The following is a 16690-nucleotide window of genomic DNA, read 5'->3' as shown; positions in this document are numbered from 1 at the left end:
GCCTCTTTGTGGCACAGTTGGATTTACAGGATTTTCTTCGTCAGTGTGATGAAGTACCTTGATTTGTCTGCTATTTAATGTGGCCATAAACCGTCAGCGCCGTCTGCTTTAACATATAAAGCTGTATTCTCCATTCTTACCACCTAGTGTACAACATTTCTATATACCTTAATGTTGTGATATACATGAAAGTCAACATAACGTGACAGAGAAAGATAGATCCACCTTGCCCAGCCATACAACCAGCCAATCAAACCTGACAGCCTCCATGAGATTAGAATGAAGAAAAAGCTTTCACAAATAAGAAACAGTACATACGTCATTGACTTTAAATTTGGTCATTATTAAGCAAACACGTGTAGATAAAAGGCAACTAAATCCATTTCAGCACAGAGCATTTTACAGGGGAGGGAATTCATCTCAAAATTCTGACCTGTTGCATACAACTTCAGCAGCAATTTCTCTCTACAGATTTGTCACTATCAGACCGTCATTGAGATATAGCGGAGGATGATGTGAGGATGATGTGTCTGTTCTTCACTGGTCAGACTGACTGGCTCTGATGGAGTTGATGGAGCTCTTCCTTCTCATCACACAGGCAGTGTGAAACAAATTCATCAACTGATCAATGTCAGAGAATGTGTATCCCTCCCTCCTTTGCCATCTAATTTCGCCTCATCACTGATTAGTGACAATCCAATCTTCAAGAGAATTACCACCTGACAGCTGCTGACATGCACACACACACACACACACACACACACACACACACACACACACACACACACACACACACACACACACACACACACACACACACACACACACACACACACACTGCGGTCAACCACATCCGTCTCATCACAATAGCCAGCCATGGCTGCACAGGCCAGAATAGAGGCGGAGACTGGAGCAGGCAGAGGAGCGCTTTATCAGTCTGCAGGCTGGGATCTGTGGCTCAATGCGGACTGGGGGTTTTCTGTTATATCGTCATCCTCCAGTTGAGTTCCCACATAGTAGGAGGACTCTTGTTTGCACTCAAACAATTAAAAGTGCAAACTTGGAAATGAACATTATTATACTTCCTCGCTCCTGGAGCTGCACTCTGGGAAAACTGCTTTTCTGTCTCACGGAGTTAATGAGGTGACACACCTACTGCATCTGTGTAGTTCTCCCAAAGCATCCCTGCCCTGACCTATTGTGGAATGGATGGAGATGCTTTCCTTGCTCCAAAAACATTATACAGTATCAAAGTTACTTGGCAGTGCAGCTTCGACAGTAAAGTGCCACAAGAGATCTGACCTTTGCTTTAATGTTTCCTTGTGATTTTACCCGCACAGGAAGGATGTGTGTTGTGGTTTTTCCTGGAGAGCTCCGCTCTGGTTCCTTACTGCAGCCAGAGAAAGGCATATTACTCTACATGATGATATCTCTTTGTCATTTCAAAGTTCCACCCTTAAAAAGCTGTCTTGAAGCAGGGACATGTGTAATCTGTGGTTTTGTGTGTGTATGTGTGTTAAGAAGGTTACTTGAAAATGTAATAATTAACACAGAACATGTGAATCCTTTGAAAAAGTATTTACATTCCTTAAAGTTGTCTTAGAATGAACCCTTCATACCTACACAGGGATCGTGTCCTCTTTAATGTAGCGCACCATGTTGTACTGCCATGTTTATACAGTAGCCCAGAAGGGACAAATCAAACACTGGCTCTTTAGAGGGCCTTTCATGTTTATCATGAGTTTCGAGGCCATCTCAGATTATTTTACACACTTGGGCGGGGAGGATGAGGTTGAGGATGTTAGCGCTGGTTTAGCTTAACGTCAGCCCCGTCCCTCACCTTCAACTGTGAACAAAACCAGATGGTAACTGTGGGCGGGTAATGCCACGAAATTAGGTTTGACTCTGGTACCAGGGCCCTACAATATGAATACCGATATTGATACGTTGTTTTGTTATTAAAATTAGAACTCGACAGATTTTGCTATAGTCCAATTTAATCAGCCAATATGGGCCTATCACAGATATAGGGCTATTGGTGACATTCTTTCCGGTATGCGCTGATAAGAAAACTTTTATAGAGAAAATGCTAAGAAAGATGCTCAGGATAATTTATTAATTGTTCTATTTGTGTTTTTTTTTTTTTGTTTTTTTTTTTGAGTTTAAAGTTATAAATATTACCTTCCCAATGAAGTTCACTGTTTAACTGCACTGATGTCTTTTTGGACCATAAAGTTTATTGTTAAACTGTAAAATATTCTTCCTCCATTACATGTCTTTGTCACAAGTGTTTGATAACCACATTTAGATAATTTAGTATCAAAATTTTCTATTTCCATAATATCTGAATAAGCCCCAAAAATCCATTATTGGTCAGGCTGTAATTATAAGCAGCTACTATGCTCTGTAAATGACAAGAATATGTCACTTTTAATTATTTAAATATAAGAAGCTTCTCCATATATTTTAACTAACCCCAAATAATTTGCCAGACATGAGGCAGTTGTTTTTACTGTTGTCTGTTAATTATTGAAAACAGCCATGTTTAAAACACCAGATAGTGTTTAACTGCACATAAGAAAAGTAAAGAAGCAATCTCTGCAGCACTAAAAGAGCCTTCGTGTTCCCAGGATGTGATATATGTGATATTGATTAAAAAAAAAATTGTACATTGATATTGACAGTAGATACGTGAAAAAAAGACTTTGTAGCTGCAGTATTGATGCTTCGGGGGTTGATCTCATGTTCATGCTCCTGTTTTTTTACTGCAGGCTGTGCGAGACGGTGGTCCCCCTCGAGGACCCTATTATCACAGAGACCACCTCCACACTGCAGGAATGGGGCATCCTGTGGAAGCAGCTCTATGTGGTCAGTAGCAGCTTATTACAGTTCATCTCACTCATAACAGAACAAAACTCCAGGCAATAAACGTGAGAATGGATCTAACATTATCAAGAGTTCCAAGGGAGTTGAAAGAAGAACAGCTTTTGCAAAGAAATTGCTTTTCGTCTTTGTTTAATTTTCATTTTTCTCAGGGGATGGAATAGACTTTTCCACTATGTTTTTCTTCCTTGCAAGTAAATCAACACCTGGTATCACCAGGTTTGCCAGCAAGAGTAGTGATTCCCCTGAAATATGGCCCAAACATACAAAGCTTAAGATATTTCCCCGAAGCATGTCGTTCTTACTGTCACCCTGTATTTTCATATACTATCTATGTAGGAGCAGAAATGGCGGTTGGGCACAGATAATGGCCTACCGACTTGTCGTGTGCGATTTCATGCTCTGCCATTGATTGATCTTGGGCTGCCCCTCGTAGTTTCTGCATCATCTTAAGATCCACCACCTTAAGTCAGCCTTTACTTGCTGGACAGAAGAGATTACTGGAAACCTAAAGCATGCTTAATCCTGCTAAGTGTCGAGGGGGCAGGCGGAAGTGGTTGCTAGGGTTTGGAGTTTGGAGCTGAGTGGCTATGTTGCAGGGCTGGCAGCGAGTTTTTACATAACCTCTCGCTGAGGACTGCTCAAGCTCTGAGCAACTAAGCAGCCTGAGGCATTGGTGTGGTGATGTAACTTCCTCTGAAGCTCGACTAATATGAAGCACTGATTTAACAGTGCTGGTTTTGGTGCTTACCCCCTTGTGTGATATGGGCCATGTTGCCACAGTTGCATCCATTATAATAGGATGCAGCATTGGCTAAATGTTGATACATTTCACCTTATTGTTGCCTATTAGAATTCATAGAGTTACTTCAGGGAGCAATGGCCTAACCACAACTGTGTATCTGTTATAATGTATGTAATTAGCCCTGCAGAATAGAGTTCTGAAAGGGCTCATCAACCCTGACAAAAATCTTTGTTTTCTGCAGCTACCAGGCTTTGAGAACATGCAGTGCTTATCCTCATTAAATTTACATGGGCATTGTGGCGGCGCTTAATCTTTGCATTTATGTAAACAAACCTGGGTGATAATGTGGGCTTGTCATCCCATTAGGGAGAACAGAGAATGCCTGAATTAAAAATGGTGTCCTTGGTCTACGGGAAATGGTGATGAAATGTATTACTGTGAGGAGGTCAAAACAGATGTGTAAGCCAAATTTATTTCGTTGTTTCATTAATGAAACCAGTGGGCTTCAATTTCAGTTGCAATACATATTGTTCTGCTGGATGCACAAGGGTGAAGGCCAAGGGTTAGATTTAGAGCACGAGTTTATCTTGATCACACTCACTAAATTCTGACATCTATTAGACCCATCTAGACTCCAGACTTCTCAGTGTCAAGCTTTTTACGTGTATTTATGATCATTTCATCTCACAAAGCGGCTTCATTAATAAAATATAGAAATGCTGCAGAGAAGCAGATCACATGTTTCAACTGGGTGTTTTTTGGCTATTTTCAAAGAAACACAAGGTGGATCTCTTCCATAAGCTGCGTCATGTTATGAATGAGCTCATCGACCTGCGTCGGCAGCTGATCCAGGGTCACCTCGCCCAGGACCAGACTCGTGAGATCAAGCGACACATCACCGTACGGCTTGACTGGGGCAATGAGTGAGTAACTCTTGTACTGAGTGCATTACATCAAGACAGAGGGAGCAGGAGGGGACCCTAAACAAACATTTACTTCTAACCGCTGGTCACTAAAGAATACAATATTTCTTTGGCACTGGAGGGATCTACAACACTGGATGAATGGGTGTGCAACAGCAACGCTATGATGTAATTTTATAGTCATTTAGCAGATGAGTGACTCTCAAGCAGCTTAAAGTCAATGCAAATCCCCCCGGAGGAACTGTAAAGCCATATTCTTACAGTTTCAAACTCCATCCAACTGAGCTGTGACAGGCGTCCGTAACTGAGATAAAGATGAGAGGGCTCCACTTCAGCTGAGGTGGAGCTTTATGTGGAGAAACCATCTCTCAGTTTAATATAAGATTCAATGCACAATGGCACACAAAAGTACACAGGTATTCACTTTGAACTACATCACTCAATTGGTGAACATTAGTGCAAATCATGCTTGAATGAAATGTAGAAAACACTCAAAATTGGAGCCTGAAATACAGTTTGTTCACCGTGCGTGTTGGGATCAATGCTGTGATATACTTTCATGGTCAAAAGATCATAGCAGCGCATGTAGTTCTCCATGATTTTAAGGCTGCACAGTTTTGCTTAAGTGAAGAGTTACAGTATGATTTACAGCATCATGAGCCACTCGTGCAAGACAACAAGAGTACATTTCCTCCTGGACTAACCTCTTTAGTCCCACAGACTCCTTAGTCGGTCTCTGTCATACAAACTCAAGTTGAGTGGTTAGACTGCATTCAAAAGCGTGAATCCTTATTCTACTGCAAGATCCGAGGGTTTCCACAGATGCAGGAAATGTCTTGCAGCGTTGTTGGCATAAGATATTACACAATACTAATCTAAAATGGACAGTTAAATGTGGTGGTGCAGAAAAAAATGTAGCCTTCTGATTCAATATTTCAATTTTGTATCAGTGAAACATCAAACTGTAGTTTAAAGTTTTGGTACCAACTGACATAGAAAACAGTTTATATAAATAGAAGTGATGTTAATGAAATACAGGTGCTTTTCTTGTTTGTTTCGATTTTTCTATATTCTATTTTCATGTTACAGTGTATGGTTAATATTGAAAATGTCTCAGTCAGCAGACATGAATTAATGTGAGAAAAATTAGAGACTAAATCTTAAAAAATTCATGATATTTGATGAAGTGATCATGTGTTTTGAATATTAAATTTGAAAGAAGACACTATTTCTTGGCCCCTGAGTGGTTGCCAGGCAACCAGCGGAGACTCAAGGAAGTTACATGTAAGCCAAATGGTTGTTGTTACACTTTTGGGTTTATTAGTTAGCTTTAAAAGTGAAAGTACTTGGATTGTGTTACTGTTAACCTAATTTAATTGGATGCTGGCTGACAGGAAAGAAAAATAGCAGACTTCTCTTCTAATTCTCCACCAGCCTAATATACAAATGTCAGATAAATGCAATAAAAAGTAAATTATTTTCCTTAAATGTAGCGCTAAAACATATAAACTAGCATGCATCACCTTAGTACTTCGAAGTTAGAAAGATGTCATAAGCAAAGCAAAACATTTGATACACTTTCACTAAAAGTTGTAATGTGTTTTTTTTTTTTTTTAACACTGCCCTCACCCCTCTCTTACCAGGCACCTCGGCATTGACCTTGTTCCCAGAAAAGAGTTTGAAATGGTGGATCCAGACCAGATCAGCGTATCAGAGCTCTACAAACTGGTATGTTGGCTGGGATTATTGTTGAACCAATTCATGCCGTACAAATTCATCCCTTGAATTATTAAATGGAGTAAATTATTAAAGTGAATGTATTCTTTGCATGATAAAATGCAATTAAACACGTCGCTGCTGCATGCATAAACTATATCTGTAGGTGTGTCTCACTGACTTGCACACTGTGTGCTTTTTTTTTTTTTACCCACTATATGCCTTTTTCATTGCACAGGCTGGTTTTGCATATAGAAATGTGTTGTTGGATGTGTAGGGATGTGTGAATGTACCGATTATCAAATCATCCATAAGAAGGTGACTCACAAGAGAGAGCACGATTCAGCTGTTGGAGCTGCCTCATGTGACCTGTTCTTTATGCTTATCTTACCGCCATATTGAGTGTGTCTCTTTTCTTGCATGCACGTGACTATCACAAGTGTGATTGCCAGCTAGCAATGCAGAAATAATATAAAGTGACATGCCAAGGTGAGGCTATGGGAAAGAACATACAAATGCATTTATTATTGTTATTTTGAAATAAATTACACAAGTCTTGTTTGCTTTAAACCAGGAACCACACTAGAAACACGTTTCCATAAATAAATAATGTCTCAAATGTATTTTGGTTGTAGTGATGTGGGACCTCTAAACCTGTACATACACGGACAGAGAGGAGACTTACTGATGCAGATCCAATTTTAGAAATATGCGATTACAGCACAGATGTTATGAAATCTAATGTAATGCTGCTGGAGACTGTTATCTGGGAGGGAGATCCTTTCTGGTCAGCAGTTGAAGCTCCATATGCTGATGAAAAGGCTCTCCAACTGCCCTGCAGCCTCCCATTATCCCATTGCCATGTTTCTCAGCTTTGCACGCAGAATGTTTGTGCACTAAATGCTCTGTCCTGAAACAACAGTGTGGCTCTTCCTTGCCAAAAAGCCTCCTGACTCTGTCGATGAAAGTGAGCTTGTGTTTGGCAGGGCGCAAGGCCTTGGCAACTCTTCAGGTATGGGAGTACACGAGTTCTTTTAGGCTGCCGAGCAGAGAAGGGTGTGCGTGTGGGCGATACTGGCTTTGTCCTCTTCCCTCCCACACGCTCACGTTTTGCCTCATGTGGGCTTCTTTTAGCGCTGTGGGAGCACTACTGTAGCCACTCGGCACATACGTAGGGGAAATTTGGTCAGATTTGAAGCACTGAGGCATTGCTCAGTTGGTGTGTGTCTGAAGCTGCTATGAGGTAAATAAGTTCAATGCTGTGTGGGAAGAGTAAAGAAATGGACTGACTGATCTGACATGTTGCCTTTGTACTTCACTCTTTTTTAGCATGTTTCCAGCAGACATTGTGGTCAGCAAAGCACAAACCAGGTACAGTCATTTCAAAGCTGTTTGTTCGTCACACCTTTCATACTCTGCCTCTCTCTTCAGCTCTCATTTATCATTTCTTTTCCAAACACTCTAGACCAAATAAAGACTTTCACCTTTAGACTCTTCAGACCACTGGTTGACTATAATCCTGGTGGTTATAGTGTCACTTTCATGCTTCATAAAACTGCACACCAGGGGGTGAGCACTGGTTCCCACTGGGGTCACACATGTCCCAATGCAATTGTACCTTCACTTCAGCGTATTTTCCAAATGATCTAACATTGCTTAAGAGATAAAAATGATCACTCAAAGATGTTACGTTTTTTATGGTGTTGTTAATGTACCTTTGACTGTATTATACAGTAGTTTTCATTACAGTTATGCACCCAGAATAGTAGCCCATAATAACAGAAACACCAGCTTTACATCACACATTCATCCATCCATTTCCTAATTTGGGTGACAGTATATGTCTCTACTGTACTTGTGACAGGATGAAGCACACTGTATAGCTTATGTCAATTATTTACGAGTTAGAGTATCTCCATTGATCTGTTATATAAGCTTATCTGCATACAGAATGGCAGGTATTTGGCCTCCCTCGCAGTGCGGGCTTTTCTAATTAGCGGTCACTTTCTTCTTTGTTCCCAGGGTGATAGCACGAGACAGCGCCACGGTGACGGTTGCCGTGTCCCCGTGTCGCACCACCTCTTCATCAACCTGAAGAGCTTTACTTACAACAGCATCAGCGAGGACGCAGACGTCTTCTTTTCTCTGTACGACACTCGCGAGGCCAAACAGATCAGGTACGCTGAGGAATCTCAGTGCACACACAGCAGCCCTGAATGGCCCTGCAGGACATCCTGCATGTGGGAAAGGGCAAACAGACACACACACATGGACGTCTGCACACTATCTTTGTCCAGCAGATTGACTGAGGTGTTCTGTGGCTGACAGACACTCTGAAACTGTGAACTGGCTTCTTTTGCAGTGAGAAGTTCATGGTGAAACTGAACAAAAACGGAGGACCAAAGAATCCAGAGAAGGTTGATCGTCTGTGTGCTCTCTTCACAGTGAGATTTCTTTCCCTTCTTGACATAAACGCAAATATTCTTTATTTCAACTTTTAAATGAATCCACTAACATTTCTGATCCCATTTCTCTGAAGGACCTAAGCAGTAAAGACCTGAAGAGAGACCTGTATATCGTCGCACATGTCATAAGAACTGGTAAGTAGAACGGTGTACAAAGACCTGTCATTGATAATTATGATTTATCAATCTTTCTTCTCAGCACATTCTTTCTTGTTTTGTTTCCAGGTCGTATGCTGCTGAACGACTCAAAGAAAGGCCCACCTCACGTGCAGTATCGACGGCCTTACGGCTGTGCTGTACTTGCCATGAGCGATGTTTTCCACACCATCACAGACCTCAAAGAGGAGAAGGACTTTGTGCTCAAAGTTTATACGTGAGTTTGCCATTGAAGCATTTCGAATACTTCTTTTTTTATAAATGCCTGATATCATTTTTTTTCTTCTTCTTTTTACCCCTTTATGCAAGGTTTCTCTTTGCTTTGTAGTTTCATGGCTTGTGTACTCTTGGAAATTGAGTTAAAGAGTCTTTGCAGTGATGCAGGAAAGTGTGAATGTTCCGAAAATGTTGTGCGTGACAACCCAGTTGTTCACTGTTGACGCTCGGTGTGTTTTGACCAGAATGATAATGAAGTGTCCTCTGGAAAATCAATAGCTGCTCACCCTGGGCCTGAGATAGGGCACTTGGCGTGTTGTGAATCTGGCTGCTTCTGTTAGGCTTCGCCACAGAGAGCCACTGCTGTACACCGGCCAATCTAGTGAAGGAAGAAGATACAGAGAAGGAGAGGGGAAGAGACTGAGGGGGATGACACAGATAATTGAGCAAAGTTAGAGGACAAAGCAAAATATCACCACGCTCAGCATATTTTCTTGTCAGTGAACAGCTAAAATGTCTCCTTGTAACTGCGCTGTCCTTCTCAGCATCCGCTCTGGGTCAGAGGTCATTCATACACCGCTCTCTTGTTACATGTTGTTTTTCTTGTGTAGTACTTTTAGGACAACTATACAGCGCCGTGTGACATAAAGATTTCTAGATCGCTGTCATTTTTATTTGATTTCTCTGCTGACGTGAAGAGCCCTTCTCTTTAAAAAGCAAGCAGTGATTCAGTGCTGAGCTGCCTCCAAACTGTCGGCTCCTATAACGCTCCAGTCTGTGCATTTCCCCATGCCTTTCCCACGGGCCTTCGGGCCCACAGTAATGAAAAAGGCTGGTAGAGAGCTGGCTGTCAGGTTTGCTTAGTGTGCTGTGCATTTGGGCTAATGTGCTGCTTGATAGCGCCTCCCCCTGCTGCTACCTTTTCTCCAGGAGGAAATCGGCTTGGGGACACATGCTGTTCATGAAGTCCCCATGCACACAATCCTGAACCCTCCATCTGGACCCACTAATGGGTGCGTCGTTAACAGAGCTACCCGACTGTCTTTCTCTGCAGATGTAACAATGAGAACGAGTGGTACCAGATACACGAGAACATCATCCGCAAGTCCAACACCAAGTACTCAGCCCCCAGCACTAACTATGGTAAATATGTTGTCTCTGCACATCTCTTACCTGGTGGTTAACGTCCTCTTTCATCTGTAGAAGGTTTTATCCAGAGTAACTCGCAGTGAATTGGCTCAGGAAAATTCCCAACAGGTCACATGGATAATGTTGGACATAGAGAAGGATATCTAATCGTCAGGTCCTGCTATCTATCTACACAGTTAGTTATGGTTGTACATTTCCCAGATTTTTTTTTTTATGTTTATGCCTCCACTAAAACACTATAGACATTGATTGATTTTTGTTTTGGAGATGTTGCTTTCAATGCTTTGATTATTCAAAGCATTGAAAGCAACATCTCCGGTGTCATGCTGACCAGGCTGTTAACAGTTTTTATTTCGGACAGCTTTTAGTGGAGTGAAGAGAAAACAGCCACTTGATTAAAATATTTCAGTAATTCAACGATATTTATTATTATCACATACAATTATTTAAAAAAAACCAGCCAAATATTCACATCTAAAAAGCAGAAACCAAAGAAGAATAATGCAAACAATCGATTTTCAAAACTGCTGCTGATTATCTCTTTTGATCGACTGATTCATCATCTAAAAGCTTCTGCTTTTAAAGAGAGTACGCTTCATAAAAAGGGGGACGATTTCTCTAATTCACCGTATTATCCAAAAACAAATATTGTCCGTCGATGATTTGATCAATAATAATTTTACCATTATAACTCCAGAAAGTACGCTGTGCTATGATATTCGTAAAACACAATGACTATTCCTTTATGTTACACAGGATTGTTACTAACTGTCACTTTGATAATAAACACCTGAAGGAGAAAAAATAATGTAACTGAATGCTGAGCTATATCGGCTCAGCCAGTGTTAGCTCCTCTGACAAGATGTGAACTTTCACTATGACTTGTCTTTTTACCAGCATCTCACTGTTTAAATTATGACTCATGCCTCACAAAATATGTCACTAGATTTGTGCAGAACTCTTATTTTTCCTTGTTTTATTTTATTTTTTGCATAATTCCACACCATCATTTTTCCTCCCTCCCTGTGTTCTGCCTCTGATCACATCTCTCCATCCTCTCTCTCTTGTCTGTCTTCTCCTCCCCCACATTCTGACTAATGTCCTTTAAATACCCCTCTGTCCCTCCCTTTCTCCCATCTCCTTTCTTTTTTGTCCTTGTGCTTTCTTCCCTTCCATTCCTCCTTCCTCCCACAACCCCACACCTCTTCACTCGCCCTTTCGCCTCCATTTACACACACTCGCATGTGCCCACCTCCACCCCCTCGCTCCTGCCCCCAGGCCTCATCATTTCCCTGCAGCTGCTGCGAGGTGAGCTGGAGCAGATCAGACGGGAGAACCAGGCTGTGTTCAACAGGGCCTTGGCACTTACACGCAAACTGGGTTTCCCAGATGTCATCCTGCCAGGTAAGCAGGCAAAGAGTAGTAGGCACTAATAGGGATGGAGAGGTTCAGAGAGGAGGTTCAGATCAGAGGCCAGATGGCTTGGAGGAATAATGAAAACAGTGGAAGGTCACAGATCCCAGTGAAGGGGAAGCAAATGAAGGAGGAGAGGAATAGGGCAAGAAGGATATAAGGAAAGAGAGGATTGAATGAGAGGAAACAATAACAAATAGCCACAGAAAGATGAAGGAGAGAGCAGAGGGGGCTGAGGTAACGAGGAAATCGGTGCGTCTTTCACAGCATGTGTTGGATTTGTATTTCACAGTGGTGGAAATGAACTATTTACTAAAGTACTGTCCTAGATAAAATGTTGACTTCCAATTATTACTACTTTATCCCTCTGAACATCACTCAACTTTTTAATGCACTTCATCCATCTCAAAACTGTAATTACTTATTACTCTACAGATTACATTTTTACAACTAAAACCCATTGAATATGCTTATAAAATATCAGCCCAGTATCACGCCAAAGTGTGTAATGCATCTGTCAGTCCACTAGAGGGTACATTTCAGTGTCATGTTTTGTCTCACCAAGGTGTAAAAAGTCAAGTGCATTATGTTTAGGCACCAAAAACTACTTTGTAAGGGTCAGAAAAAGATCACAGTTTGGGTTAAAATAAATAATTCTATATTAGGTAAAGTTACGCACGTCTCATAATTACTTAATGTAAGTTTGTAAGTTAAATTCGTTACGACATGTGTGTACCTTTAAAAAAAAAAAAAAAAAAAAATCCATGTTGACTTTTCCTTTCTCAGAAATTCAAAGAACAGCCAGTCCTGTTTTTGTTCCATCCAACTGCCCCCGACATCATCCCTACTCAGACTTCATCACGCTTTGTGCTTTGTCACATGACCTGCTTCTTCGATCCTGGTCATAGCTTCATGTATTTTCCACGCCTCTGCAAGGCAAAACATCATGCTGACACTGTATCCTCTACTGGACTGAGGGTTGTATTATACACCTTTGTGTGATACGGGGCTGAACATGTAGTTCTTGTACAACACGTGTGGCCTCTTGCCATATTTTAGATGTCTGCAAGTTTTTTAAGTTCAACCAAAGAGACATTTCTCCTCCACACCTCTCAGATGGTTCCTTTAAATTACACTTTCAGGTTCATCTATATAAAGTAGTTAAAACTAGCTCCACCCCAACAGCAGGTCTCTTATAATAATGTGATATGTAACAATACATCAGTTTCAGTACAAATGCAATGCTTATTAAGCTCAGATACTTTTGTACTTTTGATCACCAGACTTCCACTTGTCACGTAGTATTGCTACTTTCACTAAAATAATGGATTGAGTACTTATTCCTCTGCTGGTATTTCATAGACTTTCTGTTCTTTGCTCCCTGTTTGCATGAGATCGGCATGTAGATCAGGTTTTGAAGACATTGTAGAGAGCAGAGGTCTTCAAAGATAAGTCAAAGGCAGAGAGAGGGAGAGGTGTGTGTTTATTTCGGAATATTTCATCAGTTGACATTGCTGTGCTCCGTGTCTACTGAGAATGTATAATCCTCTCCTCTCCTCTCCTCTCCTCTCCTCTCCTCTCCTCTCCTCTCCTCTCCTCTCCTCTCCTCTCCTCTCCTCTCCTCTCCAGCTTCTTTCCAGTTAGCCTGAAATACCTTCCAATATCACTCCTTGTGAGTCATCTGTCCCCAAGGAAATGACTTCGATATAAATAACTGTAATCTGATTTTATAAATAACTGCAATATCTTCCTCCACTGTTGCCACTGATATTTATTCCATTAAACACTGACCTCGCAAAAGGTGCTGAGGCAGTCAAGAGCTGCAGTGTATTACAACTCAGCGGGGTCATTTCGCCTTGAAAAGAACTGTGACGTGTTGTGCACATCTTAGTCCACACGGAGGCTTAATTTATGTTGACCACTCACAGTTCATCTGTGGAGCAGAGGCGGTCATGGACATTATAACCTATAAACATCACTTGGGACATGTTTGTTGTCTTGGTTGGGGAATTTCTGAAATGTGTCTGCCTAACGTAGCTTAACGCCACACTTCTCGATTTTTTACGTTGGCATTTAAAGACCCAGTTGACGTTGAAGTGACATCACTTGAGGCAATCGGATTTCGTGCAGCTCCATGTGGCAGTACTGCTTACTGACACAAATGAGTAAAATTCGTGGAGCTGCACTTTAAGTTGAGTTTCTTCTGTGTAATTGTCGTAGGTGACACACGCAATGACCTGTATCTGACCCTGGAGCGGGGCGAGTTTGAGAGGGGTGGCAAGAGCGTCCAGAAGAACATCGAAGTCACGCTCTATGTGCTCTACGCCGACGGGGACACACTCAAAGTATGACGCATGTGCACGAGTTATTATGTGCCATATCATCAGCATATGAATAATGACGAGCGTAACCTTCCCTCCACGCATCCTCTCCTTTGCAGGACTGCATCAGTTTGGGCAGCGGTGAGCCCAACACCTGTGAATATCGCTCGTTTGTCCTGTATCACAACAACAGTCCTCGCTGGAGTGAGATGGTCAAGCTGCCCATTCCCATAGACCGTTTCAGAGGGTCCCACCTACGCTTCGAGTTCAGACACTGCTCCAGTGAGTCAGTAATGCATCCCAGTGGCAGTCAAGCCCTCAGTGCACAAGTTTATTAGGACAGATTGGATCATGCTCAGGGCTATACAAGTGTGTGTCGTTTGTGTAGTGTGTAGATAAGCATCTGATGCATGATATTATGGTGCGCTTCCTTTCAGCTAAAGATAAAGGGGAGAAAAAACTGTTTGGTTTTGCCTTCACTCCTCTGATGAGAGAAGATGGGACCACACTGTCAGATGAAAGCCATGAGCTCTATGTGTACAAGGTAGGATCAGGTTTAACACGCACGCACGCACACACACACACACACACACACACACACACACACACATTAGATATATGGTGCGTTGTAGCAAAATCTTGTCATTTTCAAGTAGAGATTAGTCTCTTAAAAATTTTAATAATGTGACTGTGTTTTAAGACACATTTTATTGTGTCTTTTACTTTTAAGATTTTACATTTAAAGTAATAATCTCAAAGATTTACCTTTGAATAAATGTCTGTTAAGTCAGTGTCTATTGCTGAATGAGTTACCACATTTCTGATAGAGCCTGTGGCCCTCTGATGAAAGGCCTTACAGTTGCAGTATTATAAATTAAATGAGCTTGGTGTCGTTGGCAATATTTCCCAGGAAAAATCTCAAGTTTTACACAGTTTTCTATTAGCTAACGCAACAGGCTAGCTCTTCAACTAACCTGTTTGTGAAGCAAATTGACTGACGTCAAACAGGACACAGAGGTGTATCTCTGGGAAGTAAAGTCCAAAAATACAGCTGCTATTACTGCTTATCACGCCAAAGACAGCAAAACAGACAGCGTTGCAATTTAAATTACTTTAAAGTTATTTTTGGGGTGGCATTACATCCTGGGAGTTACCTTCTGTCATTATTGCATTTTCTCATCATTGGCCACAATAACATGCAAAGAAATGCACCATCATTTTTTCTCCTCTCCCTCACCAAAACATGTAGCCACTGTGTGAAAGCTGAGCAGCCCTGGATGAGTGATCCATCAGTAACATACAAGGTGTTTTGTCCAGAGGTGGATGTTTGTCTTTTCTCAACTGATCTCGACTGAGAATGCTCAGAAACATGCTGCAGTTTATTTGTCTCTTTTGCAGGTATCACATCCAGGTCTCTCAAAAACAGTTTGAAGCCTAAACATCCTGTCGTAGTTTCTGAAATGAGGTTGTGATGTTTACAAGTGCAGCACATTAACAGGATTCTCCAATAAACCAGATATAACAAGGACACTAATGCTCCTATAAACATGGTCACGGAATCTTCTGTGACCAAATCTGCAGAGGAAAGAGCTCCAAACAGAGTGCCAAACCCAGGGATTAGGTATTTCTAGCCACAACATTATACCTCTATCTGTCTAACATGACAACATTATTTTAGTATGCTTGCAATATATTTTCCAATCATCAATAATGTTGACTTGTTAGAATGATATTGATATGTTGAATGTTTAAAGTTTTAAGTCCTCTGAGTATTTTGCATATTGTATCGTAACGGTGTGGACATCCACTTCATCAGTGGCAGCCGAGCAACACTTTGCTGCAGAGTGAGAAGAGCCCTTCAAATGTTTCTGTGCTCCCAGGCCAGTTACCAACATGAAAGCACCCTTTAAAAACCCTGTTTTATCAGACCGGTTATTACCCACAACTCCAGCTCTTTGTCCCATGACATTGGTGCAGCAGCACTCTGTCACTGAAACATTGATGAATCTATCTCATCCCTCCTGTGTTCATCCTCTAGTGTGATGAAAATGCCACCTTCAGTAACCAGGGTCTGTACCTGAGCCTGCCCTGCTGCAAGGAGGACTTCAACAGCTGCCCCAATCTGCCGGCCAACCTGCCCTTCCAGAGAAGCCCCAAAGAAACCTTCTGGGTCTCCACGATCCTCTGCTCCACCAAACTCACACAAAATGGTAATTTAACACCTCACATTCTGTTCTTCTATTTTATATTCCTGTTGGATTCAGTTCAACTCAGTGTGATTTGATTGTATTTTCAGTGGACCTTCTGGCTCTTCTGAACTGGAAGGCCCATCCAGACAGGGTGTTGGACATCCTCGGTCGACTTCGTCAGATCAGCGGAGAGGAAATTGTCAAGGTCACTGTTGTCATAATATTTGTCTAACAATGACAAGGATATGAAGAATATTCACCTACTGTGTAACCCTGTGGTTACCCTTTACAAATATTTCCCACCATTATAGTATTTAGACTGAGAAAGAAAAGACATTTTCCATTTCGTAAGATAAAGTTTTAATTGACTGAAGTGTGAAGATTATTGGTTTTATTTTCATACTGTGATTGTATCTTGATTATATTGCCATTAGTATTATTGATATTCTGATTAAGTACTTATCTTTTAATGACAGAAATTGTTCACATTTTTGTATTCACAATATATTTACGC

At 41.4% G+C, this 16690-nt stretch overlaps 1 protein-coding gene across 3 annotated transcripts in view; it reads left to right on the top strand.

Annotated features, from left to right (window-relative positions):
• Positions 1-16690, top strand: part of LOC138193484 (dedicator of cytokinesis protein 3-like) — a 52278-nt gene that overhangs the window by 12799 nt on the left and 22789 nt on the right. For all 3 annotated transcript variants that reach the window (XM_069141585.1, XM_069141584.1, XM_069141583.1), the window contains exons 5-19: positions 2772-2868; positions 4403-4551; positions 6195-6279; positions 7597-7638; positions 8290-8444; positions 8630-8711; positions 8807-8867; positions 8958-9105; positions 10159-10247; positions 11532-11657; positions 13887-14011; positions 14107-14269; positions 14425-14531; positions 16026-16197; positions 16284-16381. In XM_069141585.1, the coding sequence (XP_068997686.1) occupies positions 2772-2868; positions 4403-4551; positions 6195-6279; positions 7597-7638; positions 8290-8444; positions 8630-8711; positions 8807-8867; positions 8958-9105; positions 10159-10247; positions 11532-11657; positions 13887-14011; positions 14107-14269; positions 14425-14531; positions 16026-16197; positions 16284-16381 (1699 nt within the window). The remainder of the gene's footprint in view (positions 1-2771; positions 2869-4402; positions 4552-6194; positions 6280-7596; positions 7639-8289; positions 8445-8629; positions 8712-8806; positions 8868-8957; positions 9106-10158; positions 10248-11531; positions 11658-13886; positions 14012-14106; positions 14270-14424; positions 14532-16025; positions 16198-16283; positions 16382-16690) is intronic.

This window comes from Embiotoca jacksoni, unplaced genomic scaffold, assembly GCF_022577435.1.
Source record: "Embiotoca jacksoni isolate LCO1_2020_lvr unplaced genomic scaffold, fEmbJac1.0.p SCAF_9, whole genome shotgun sequence".
In the NCBI taxonomy this organism is placed as follows: Eukaryota; Metazoa; Chordata; class Actinopteri; family Embiotocidae; genus Embiotoca; species Embiotoca jacksoni.
Note: the sequence above shows the minus strand (reverse complement) of the source record. Positions and strands in the feature narration are given on the sequence as shown.